The sequence below is a fragment of the Carassius carassius genome, chromosome 16, assembly GCF_963082965.1.
Source record: "Carassius carassius chromosome 16, fCarCar2.1, whole genome shotgun sequence".
Classification (NCBI taxonomy): Eukaryota; Metazoa; Chordata; class Actinopteri; order Cypriniformes; family Cyprinidae; genus Carassius; species Carassius carassius.
The window spans coordinates 2,348,546-2,360,268 of NC_081770.1; the positions used below are offsets into that span (position 1 = coordinate 2,348,546).

Consider the following 11,723-nt stretch of genomic DNA (forward strand, 5'->3'; position numbering starts at 1 on the left):
GTGTTTGTCTGTGTTGATATTAATATTTATGTTGTATAGCTGTGTTAGCACTGATGTTTGGTTTGTTTAGGTGTAGTGTTGTGTTGAGTTTCTCTCTGGTGTTTAGCGCTAGTGTTTGGTTCTGTGCTGGCAGGCTGCTGGCGGAGGAGGAGGAGAAGGTGAAGTCTCTGCTGGCGTTGCAGGAGGACCAGGAGGAGCAGCTCCAGCAGACCCAGCGCGAGAAGCAGGAGCTCCTGCAGGAGATGGAGAAGAAGTCACAGGCTCTGGATGAGGCCCAGCAACAGCTGGACAAAGTGCGAGCCAGCCGACGTAGAGTTGACCAGGACATCGCGGTGAGCTCAGTGCCACGCTAGTGTCGCATTCCTCACATGTACCCCTGCACTCATGAATGTGTGTCATCCGCAGGCCGCACAGCGCAAACTCCGACAGGCTAGCACAAGCGTCAAACACTGGAACGTACAGATGAACCGCCTGATGCACCCCATTGGCCCTGGAGGTTTGTTTCATTTAATTTCTACACAGAATCAAGGCCGATGCACACTGACTCCAATCGATTTCTGGTGATAATCTGCTCTACTGTTTCATCCTTTTAAAGACAGGAGAGCGTCTTCTAGTAATCTTCTCGCTCCTCCAGTCCGCATCCCCTCGGTCAGTGAGAGCGAATCCAGACCTCCACAGAAACAGAACAGCCTCCACTGTGAGAATATGGACTGCGGTGACAACGAAAACAAAGAGCCGACTGACGCTGAAGCTGTATAAACCTGACAGAAATTAGCACAACTGACATAGCACTTCATAAACTTGAAGAAATTGTTCAGTCTATAGTGAAAATGTGCTGAAAACCCTCAGGCCGTCCAAGATTTGTTTCCTCATCAGATGTGTAGAAATGCAGCATTGCATCAGTGTATCATCAATGGATGCTCTGCAGTGAATGGGTGCCGTCAGATTGGGAGCTGATAAAAACATCACAAGTAATACACAGCACTCCAGTCCATCAGTTAACATAGGGAGAATACAAAAGATGAAACAAATCCAGCATTTAAACGTCTTAATGACATTGACTGATGGACTGGATTGCTGTGGATTACTTGATGTTTTTATCAGCTGATTGGACTCTCATTCTGACGGCACCCATTCACTGCAGAGCATCCATTTGTTCATCACATTTTCAAGCACATTTTTATTTTTTTAATTCACTATTCTTTATGAAATTGACTGTGAATGAAGCATAGCTGAAATCATAATTGAAACTGAAATATATTTTCCTTTTTGTTGTTGTTGCTATATGATTTGTGGTGAAGCCGCTGTGGTTTGACTTCCTGTTTCCTGTGTGAGCAGAAGATGCTGAGCTCGTGAAGATGAACTGTGCTCTTTATCTATCACTCACTGTCACGAGAGGAAAATAAATGAGTGGGAAAACTAAATATCTGCGATTCTGGAGTGTTTTTTACACATTTGTCATCTAATTTGACTCAAATAGTGTGAAGAAGCACACATGAGGCCCTCCTTATACGATGGAAAATAATGAGTTGCAAGCCGTCACACACCGCCCGGATATTAAAACAAGAACGCGGTTTAAATATCCTTTTACATAGTCAATCGGAGTTTAATTCATGCGGCGAACAGCGACCTCTGCTGGCGCTGACCGGAAGTGACGCGAATTCCCACGTAAACAAAAATATTAAAAGCACATTTTCAGAATGCAGCACTTGTCTGGATACGCATATATATTAAAATAAAAGGGGATAAAAATCACACCTAGTTAAGTTTCACATACAACATTAAATCCTAAAAAAAAAAAAAAGAATTAATCATAATAATAATAAACTACAGAGGAAAACTTTATGTATCAGTGGTATTGCCAAAACGATCGTCATAATATTAATATTTTAATATATTATTAATATTTTAATAGGCTATCGCCTTTCTTGTTCTCTGTCAAGCTAAGAGATTTAAGGAAAGCGACAGTTTATTTCAGTTAATAAATATGAAAAGGAAGGCTGCGCTTCCGCGAACTGAAGCCCTGATAGGGTTAAGTGACATGAGCCGCGGTGACGTCACACCGGAGCGCTCGCGCCGTCCGTCGGGACTCCGGTGTGATGCAGCGGAGCGAGTCCCGGTCAACATGAAGCGTTCCGCGGATTCCGAGGATCCCACCGGAGAATAACGGAGGAAACCGACGGGATCGTTCGCTCTGACGCGTGAGTCCGTTTTCCGTTCGTTTCTGCGCGGGCTCACATGATGACCGTTCGAAGTTTCAAAAAGAGTTTTGTATTGACAGATCACGCGAGGAGTTAATGACACGTAACTGTAGATATATAGATATATAGATGAGTTTAGTTTGTCGGTGAAAGTTGTTTTGGGGTGATTTCGGGACGCCCCTCAGTGTGTGTGTGTTTACACACACCGATCAACAGTCGCTGGACTCCGGTTTAACGGCTGCTACGTCACTGGAGAACCGTTTAAAGAGTTTTCATTCATCACAAGTTCAACGTTATGCAAAAATACAAACACGCAGAAGCCGTCAAGTCCAGAGTCGCCAACCGAAAATATGCTGATGTGACCTTTGAGATGTTTGTGGTGGCACCCGTTCAGAGACAGCAGATAGATGTAGTGTGTGTCATCCCCTATGAAAAAGAAACATGGTTTAATTACAGTTAAAGTGTGGTAAGCGTTTTAAGGCGCATTGATTTACATTCTCATAACCAGAGTTTTACAGTTTTTTTTAAACTATGGTTAGTGTAGCTAAACCATAGATAATGTGTGTTTACCACAGTAAGCATGTTTTTATATTTGTTGTATTTATTTGAAGTAAAACTATGGTCAATGAACAGCTAGAGATATGTAATGAAGTGAACTAGCTGTGGTTTTTCTCAGAGGGACAGTCTTAGATCTGCTTCGTCAGTATCCTTGCGGTCTTCTTTCTTCTTTTTTACCTTCGGTTTTTTCATTTTAGGCAACAGCGTCTGTTTGAGAGGGGTTCCTTCCTTTCTTCCTTGCTGTATAAATATCAGCTCTTGTGATTTTCCTAGTCTCTCTGTCTTCTGTCTCTGTGTCCTAGTGTCTGTATAGAAGTATTCGTATAAGAGTTTGCGAAATTGACTTAGCAAATTTTAAAAGAGTCATCTTTGAGCCAGGTGGCGTGCTTTATAACTCCTTATTGAAGGATATTTTGACAAATGGAAAAAAATACTTCGCAAACTTGCGTTGTCTTATTTTCAAATTTTATTTTTTGCTAAACCGTTATGTCTTCGAAACCCCTTGAATTCGTCACATAGAAACTGTTTCTCCATGTTCGTCTGTCTGGCGGCAGGTTAAATGTCAGCGTTTGTTTAACGCAAGAGTTTGCGAAAAAGCGACACTTCGTCGTGTGGCCAAAATTTAACAGTTCTGGATGGGGAAAATCGCACACATTATAGAGAAATTGATTTTTAGCGATAAACGTTTCGATGGACTGCGAGGTTCTGGTGATGGGAAAAGTTTTCAACTGCCAAATCCGTAGCGTACAACACTTCCGTTGTGATTCTTGTTTCTTGCGTTAACAGTAAAAAGTGATGCTACGTCATTTGACCATTAGTTGACAAAATAACATGTTCTGGACAGCCATTTGACCAATGAGAGGGCTTTTGGAAATCCGGTCAACGACGACCTCTCCAATTGGCCAATCTCCCTTGTGACCCTGATGTACTGGCAAAATCAAAGAAACAGACTGGTGTGACATAATTAAAAAAAAAATGCGCAAAGTTTGATTTGCGAAACTTTTGAGGAAAGTTCGGAAAGCTTATATTTACCAATTCACTCAAACGCAGCTGAGACGGCATCAGTGTGTGTGTTAACAGTATACCACTGCTCAGGTATTCCCAACTACTTTTTACGAAAAAGAAACAAAAAAGAACTCTGCCACGAGTTTATCAAGATAGAACCCTGAAGAGAGATCCTCCAATCATAGAGGCCATTGTTACCAAGGAAACAACGATCTGCATTGTGAACGATGGAATCGAGTCGTTCCACACTTACTTATTACTTAATAATAATATATTTGAGTATTTTGTAATAAATCATAAATATACTGTATTTTGTACGTTTAATCAATGACATGTACGTAAAGTTTCACTGATTCGCAATGCATCATGGGATTTATTCCTGTAAAAAAAAGTAAGTGCAAAGTACCGTTGTTTTTCGCATTCTTTTCTGTTCTCGATTTTAAGCCCTGTTTCTCCTGGTCTTCCTGTTATCAAGTTCAGAGTATGTGAACCAGTTTATTGGCTTCTGTTGTACAAAAGCATCTAATGAGCAGCTAATGAATGCTAACGAGCGCTAATTGGCTTGGAGACGGAGAGGACCGTCACCCAGAATCACCCTTGCTAACGAACTCGTCAACCTCAAGTGACGCTGCTGCTTCCAGTCCCATGATCCTCTGCTTTTACAGGTCTGACCTGAGTTTGGCTTTTTATAAGAGGTCAAAGGTCAGCTGCCTTTCACATCGTTGGGGTCAAAAGGTCATTTGAGCGTTCAGCAGAGTCAGAATGGAATACTATTGTACTGCATACTACATGTACATACAATTTTATTGACTAAATATTTTAGTTTTGTCTATATATATATATATATTACGACATCAGATAAAATTTTAAGCTATCATTTGATAATATTACAATGTACCCTACCTATGGGGCATGTTGTCACACTTCGCTTCCATTTTTTGAAATTAAATAAAGAAAAACATTATGAAACGTTGACATTTTTAGTGTGAAATGACTGGATAAAAAACATGATATTTTGAGCCCCATGATTTACACAACCTGAGGTTACATTGCGCCCTGGTGGTGACCTTTGACCCCGCACAGATTAAACCTGCTGATCTGCTGCAGTGCTGGAGGTTTTTCAGAGATCTGCGGTGTTTGAACACACTCATTGATCCACACACTGACCCACATAGATCTCAGCTGACCAATCCAGTCACACAGAGAGAGGTTTGTAGGAGAACGTTGTGTTTCAGGATGATCTGTGCTCTTGTTTATTTGTCTAAACACACACACGACGGCTTTGGGTTCCTGGAAGCAGATGATAGTGACTGTATACCAACCCTAAAATAAACTTAAGCTCGGTTTTATTTTATTTAGTTTGTTTAGTTTTGTAGTAAAGCAGACTATGGACTAACCCTTAAATAAAACGTATGGCTATTTGTGGCTATATATTTTATTTTGAATGCAGACTAACCCTAAAATAAAACTTGTGCGTATCAGATTTGATTTGTTTTGTATTGTTTATGTTTTGCTGTAAGGTCTACTATAGTGAATGAAGATTAAGCTCTGGATATTATGTATTTATTTAAAAACCTTGTGTGATTTTGGTATAACTTGTTTGTTTGTTTGTTTGCCTGTTTGTATTGTATTTGTTGTACTTGCTATTTTCATGGCAAAAACAAATAAATAAAATACATTCAATGATGACATGGCATTAACTAAATATATACTATACTACACTATACTATTTATTTAGCGAGTTATTTGTTTGATTTGTTAGTAAATTATTTATAATTACCAAAGACAAACCCTCATTTTATTTAACTTTTATCGTTTTATTATATTTTGTTCATTACTTTATTTTTTTTTCTGTAAAATTATAAATTAAAGCAAATCATAAAGAACACAGACTAACCCTAAAATATAACTACCTGCTATTTCATTTTATTAAATTTATTTTATCACTTCAGGACATTCTAGTAACTAGACGAACCCTAAAATAAAACTTGTTTTAGTCTTGTTGTAAAGTGAATTATAATTATAGATTAAAATTTATGATGATTTCAAGCAGTTACTGTCAATATAAGTCATGTGTGCGTTAGAGCAAGCTTGTGATCATGAAATGTGTAAACACACTCTCCAAACTTGTAGGCCTCAACCACAGAGAGAGAGTGTGTGTGTGTGTGTGTGTGTGTGTGTGTGTGTGTGTGTGTGTGTGTGTGTGTGTGTGTGTGTGAAGCTCCAGCGAGAGGCAGGTCCTCGCTGACCTCTGCTCCTCGTTGGCTGAGGTTCACTGGGTGCTTCTGGGAACTGATACTGAGAAATACACCCACAGAGGTTTCATCTGACCGTGTGTGTGTCTCTGTGTGTGTCTCAGTGTGTGTGTGTGTGTGTGTCAGACGTCTCTGTCAGTCTGGGAATGCTTAGCTTTGCTTCGGTGCGGCCGCAGACGTCTCGTGTCTCTACAGCTGGTGTGTGTTAGTTCCCAGAATGCCATGCGGCGGTCGGTCGGGGGTGGGCGTACTGTGGGGCTCCGGTGTCTTCTGAACAACCTACAGCTGTCCAATCATTCTTGTGTTATCACAACCGTTCCTCGAATACACACATGCACACATTACACACTCTCTCTCTCTCTCTCTCTCTCTCTCTCTCTCTCTCTCTCTCTCTGTCACACACACACACACACACACACACACACAAACCAGACACTTGGGACTGACAGTACAAAAGACATCATTTGTGTATAAAAACTTCACTATCATGGACAATATAATATTCATATGTATGTATATATATTTTTATATTATGTGTGTGTATATATATGTATATATGTATTTTATTATGTATGTTAGTGGGCATGTATTGTCTATTTATATATATATATATATATAAATAGAGAGAGAGATAGTATGTAAAATAAATTAAATCAAATCGATTTATTTTATTAGAGTATATGTTTTAATATTATTTATGTAAATAAACTATAAATATTTATATTTTATATTATTAGCTTATATTTAAAGTTATATAAGCTTTACATTTAATTCTAGTACTATTGAGGTATTATTTGTTATGTTTTTAAAACTTTTTATTTTTTATATATTTTTTCTGCTGTTAATTCTCTGTAAAATATTAGGTATTTTGTTGTGTGTTTTGTAGTTTTAATTAGTTTTTGTTGTTATATAAGTGTTTTTCTAATATACTGTATGTTTGTTAAGACACAACGTATAAAACAGCACGTTTGTTTATATAAACCGTAATGTATTTGCGTCTCTCAGGTGCTGTTATGATCGCCGCGGCTCATGAGCGTCTCTGAGTTTCTGGAGATGGAAGGAAGAGACTCCGTGAGGAGCAGATTACCCAAAGACCCCGGCGTGGTGGGCGGAGTCTGTGTGGTGAACAAAGACTCCTCCCCCTGCAGTAGCCAGGGGGAGGGGCCAGAGGACAAACACCTACAGGACGTGATGTGTGAGCTGGGAGCGGGGACGGAGCTTAACCTGGAGCTGGACTTGAGGGTGGAGCCTGAGGACAACATGGATCTGCAGGGGGAGGAGCTTAGCTGGGAGACGAATCAGCAGGAGGCGAACGAACAGGAAGAGCAGAGCAACACGAGCCGCAACACAGCCAGTCCTGAAGCCTCCACAGGTGATTGGATGATTATTTTCACATGCTACGTTCGTTTAAAAGACGTCTGAAGTGTTTGATTGTGCATTTGTGTGTAGATCTCTCCAAAGCGTCATCTCTGTCGGAGCAGCTCCTGCAGGGCCGTGTGGAGGGGGCGGGGCTAAACATGGAGTGTCGCATCTGTGGAGACAGAGCGTCAGGATTCCACTACGGCGTTCATGCCTGTGAGGGCTGCAAGGTCAGAGGTCATGCTCACACATGGACCATTTTTGAGTAAAATTTAGCATGTAATGCAACACATGATACACTAGTAAAACACATCTATCTTGCATAAATTGTAACATTAAATTAGTTGAATGAAATGTGGCCAGAAAAAATGTTTATGTAATTGTTCGTAAAGTCATTAAATCAGATGATTGCATTTTAAAGCAATTCATTGAACACATGCAGAATGTATTTCTGTGTTAAATCATTGTAAAATCTTAAATGCAAAACAAGCAGAACTAATTTCTGTTTAAATAGTTGAAAAAAAATGTTCTTTAGTAAAGTGTTGCATTAAATGCAATGTAATAAACGACTTTTTGTGAAATCGTTCCTAAAGTCATTTAAGTCAGATTGTTGCATTTAATGCTATTCAGTGAACATATGCATACTGCATTTCTGTGTAAATGAACTGTAAAATGTGTCATGCATAAGTACAAAGTGTCTCTTTTTTTCTCTCAGGGATTTTTCCGGAGGACCATTCGTATGAAGCTGGAATATGAGAAATGCGAGCGCAGTTGTAAGATCCAAAAGAAAAGTCGGAATAAATGTCAGTTCTGTCGTTTTCAGAAGTGTCTGATGCACGGGATGTCCCATGACGGTGAGCGAAACGAACGACAACACACATTAGCAACCAATAAAACAAAGGTGACGTTCTAGCGTGTTGAATGAGATTCTGTGCTTGTAGCGATCCGATACGGGCGGATGCCGGAAGCAGAGAAGCGTAAGCTAGTGGCGGGTCTGTTAGCGGGAGAAAAGAGCTCTCCGAACACCAGCGGCTCAGATCTGAAATCTCTCGCCAAACGTGTCAACAACGCCTACCTGAAGAATCTGAACATGACCAAGAAGAAAGCTCGCAACATCCTGACGGGGAAGACCAGCGCAAGCCCGGTAACCCGCGCGACACATGCCAAAAGTAAAACAGCCCTCCACATAAACACAGTTGTGAAAACCAAGGGTTTTGTGTCTGTGTGTCCTTCAGCCGTTTGTCATTCATGACATGGACTCGCTGTGGCAGGCGGAGAACGGGCTGGTCTGGAATCAGGTGATTAACGGAGCTCCGTCCAATAAGGAGATCGGCGTGCACGTGTTTTACCGCTGCCAGTGCACGACCGTGGAAACCGTACAAGAACTCACAGAGTTCTCCAAAAGCATCCCCGGATTCATCGACCTTTTCTTGAATGACCAGGTAATGCAATGTGGGGGGTGTTGCGTTAAAAGTACAAGATTTCAACTATGTAAAATAAAAAAACTAGAAAAATAAGTGCAAGCTCAGTCTAATTTACTGGATTGAAACAATGCAGTTGTCTACTTCATTCGTAAATTCATTATTGCGCAAATTGCGCAATTCGGTTAAGTTGAAACGAGCTGAACACATTTTTGTGTGGATCAATCATGAAGTCAAGTGAAAAATGTTGCATTGAATTTGTTTCATAAAACTTGCAAACCAATTTATTGAAACTTTGTGTAAAGTGATTGAATGCAAATCATCGCATCTAATGCAATTCGTTAAACACATGCAGAATCAAATGCGTGCTGTATCTCACAACGTAAATCAACTGTAAAATATTTCTTGTGGTTGCAAGAATTTCCCAAAACCCCAAGCATTTATTTGTAAACTGTTCGTAGATAAAATTATCCTCATGTAAAATATACCATTGATTAGTTTAACGAAATGTGGGCTGAACAAATTTTAGTACACATTTTTTTTATTATTATAAGTTATTTCTCTGAAGATCAATCGTAAAATGTTGCATTGAATTTGATTCACAAAATACAATCAGAATAAGTTGCTGTGTAAAACGTTCGTGAGTACATTTAATGTAACGTATTTCACTTTTTGTAAACACATTTGTGTAAGTTGCGTAAATCAATGCATTTAATGCAGACAATACAAATCTTTGTGTGAATAAATCTTAAAAGCCATTATAGCATACAAAATGTTCTCATTAAACGCAAGCAGAACGTATATTATTCTAAGAAAACCATGCTTCAGTGAATTTTAGTAGGTTTACGCAAGAATGGTTCGCACAGAAATGCGTTCAGCTAGCTGCCCTCCGCTCCTGCAGGTGACGCTACTGAAGTACGGGGTCCACGAGGCCATCTTCGCCATGCTGCCTTCCCTCATGAATAAAGACGGGCTGCTGGTGGCCAATGGGCAGGGCTTCGTCACGAGAGAGTTCCTGCGCAGTCTGCGCAAACCCTTCAACGAGATCATGGAGCCCAAGTTTGAGTTTGCCGTGAGGTTTAACGCTCTCGAGCTGGACGACAGTGACCTTGCGCTCTTCGTGGCTGCTATCATCCTCTGTGGAGGTGAGAGAGGGTTAATGTGAAGTATTTCAAGTAAGTTCTGTACATAGCTGCGCTAATGAAATCGTTGTGCTCGTATGTAGATCGTCCAGGTCTCATGAACGTCCACCAGGTGGAGGAGATCCAGGACAACATTCTCCAGGCCCTGAATCATCACCTGCAGCTCAATCATCCCGACGCCAGCTTCATCTTCCCCAAACTGCTGCAGAAGCTGGCAGACCTGCGGCAGCTGGTGACGGAGAACGCACTGCTGGTGCAGAAGATCAAGAAGACGGAGTCCGAGACGTCGCTGCACCCGCTGCTGCAGGAGATCTACAAGGACATGTACTGATCGAACCATTCCAGGCACGCCGACCGGGCACTGTGACCTCCAGAGCTGGTGTTTTTATAAAACAGACGTTTTGTCGCTGATGAGGTCAGCGCAAACTTAACTCTTACTTTGTCACGGGTCAAAGTGACGACAACATTCACATCAGATTTCCGCCGTCTTCGAATCGCAGCAGTGCATTCCTGTTCATGATGGGGACGAAAATGTCTTTGACAACACAGTGTTACAAAAACACATTGACCAGTAAGACACTTGCGAAATACTTAAATCTATTAAAGCTATTTCGCCGTCTGAAGTTAAAAACCAAAGGTTGCTGCTATTCTTGAAATCCGTTCCGTTTTCTCCATTTTCATTTGTTTCATTCGCAGGCTAGCCTTTCGTTATGTTGCTTATAAAGCCAAAAACACACTACGTACGTACGCTAACGCAACATGCGAGCGCATTGTTGTATTTAAACGTATGCGTTTGTGTTCGTGTGGCGGTAACAAACCTCAGTACTGAAGGAGGTCTTAAGAGTTTCCGTCAAATTAATTTTATTAAACTGTGTTATTTTTCTATTAGCTACATGTAAACACGTTTAACTAACTTTAACTGGATAGTAGTTGAGCTGACTTTAATGCTAATGTTCGCTAGAGCGCCCCTTGTGGCAGCATTGAGAATGCAACAAGCACTTGCATTGTTTTCATTGTGGATCAAATCGCTATGAAACGACACAAAACTTTTACTAATCTGAAATGCTTTAAGCTTATTAAAATAAAACAATGCTTAAACTGGTCTCCCAGACAAAACCTCTTTACAAAACAGCTACGAGACTAGCTAAGACCAGTTTAGGCTGGTTTCTCTTAGCAGGGATCTTTCCCAATCACTATTGCAACAACTGACAGAACGTCATAACAACTTGCAAACCTCAAACTTTCCTTTTTTTTTTTTTAAATTGTGTTTCTTTCAGTTTGCGTTTCTGAGAAGTGATGCTGTGATCACATTTACATCAGAGCTCATATCAGTGACCGAATATCTGTCTCCGGAGTTTATATTAATGTTATTTAATAATGCTTTATTACTTAGTTTCCTGAATCAATGGCTTTGGTCGTAAACACGACGTCCCCAATCGAGCATAGCATAATGCTGTTCCTGTCTCGGCCGTGACCTTTGACCTCAGTCTGATGTTGTTTGCTGTGGTTGTGCTGCTAACTGGATCATGTAGACATGCTGTGAATCTGTGTTTTGAATGAAGACGAGAGCCGGTGTCTTCCTGTCACAGTTTCCTGGTGATGTGAACGAGGGGAACACGTTCCTCCATCTGCGATGAGGACGAGCGACCGCTGATGTTTCCTACAGGCTTTTGTAAAACACCTGAAGAACATCTGAATAAAACTCTAGAGTGTAATACCTCACTAATGCATCTTCTGGGTTCATTCCTCAACATGTTTGTGTTCAAATTGAACCAACATCTT

General features: G+C 40.6%; 2 protein-coding genes across 3 annotated transcripts in view; both read left to right on the top strand.

Annotated features, from left to right (window-relative positions):
* The window catches only part of LOC132159391 (differentially expressed in FDCP 6 homolog), an 18,642-nt gene extending 17,218 nt beyond the window's left edge, over window positions 1-1,424 (top strand). For both annotated transcript variants that reach the window (XM_059568891.1, XM_059568892.1), the window contains 3 exons: window positions 134-332; window positions 406-496; window positions 596-1,424. In XM_059568891.1, coding sequence (XP_059424874.1) covers window positions 134-332; window positions 406-496; window positions 596-759 — 454 coding nt within the window. In that variant the 3' untranslated portion in view covers window positions 760-1,424. The remainder of the gene's footprint in view (window positions 1-133; window positions 333-405; window positions 497-595) is intronic.
* A 619-nt stretch (window positions 1,425-2,043) lies between these two features.
* LOC132159393 (peroxisome proliferator-activated receptor delta-like) lies at window positions 2,044-10,577 on the top strand. Its single transcript, XM_059568894.1, has 8 exons — window positions 2,044-2,201; window positions 7,025-7,391; window positions 7,469-7,608; window positions 8,094-8,232; window positions 8,320-8,522; window positions 8,614-8,820; window positions 9,701-9,944; window positions 10,025-10,577. The coding sequence occupies exons 2-8, from the start codon at window positions 7,049-7,051 to the stop codon at window positions 10,270-10,272; spliced, it is 1,524 nt and encodes a 507-aa protein (XP_059424877.1). The 5' UTR covers window positions 2,044-2,201; window positions 7,025-7,048; the 3' UTR covers window positions 10,273-10,577.
* The last annotated feature ends 1,146 nt before the right edge of the window (window positions 10,578-11,723 follow it).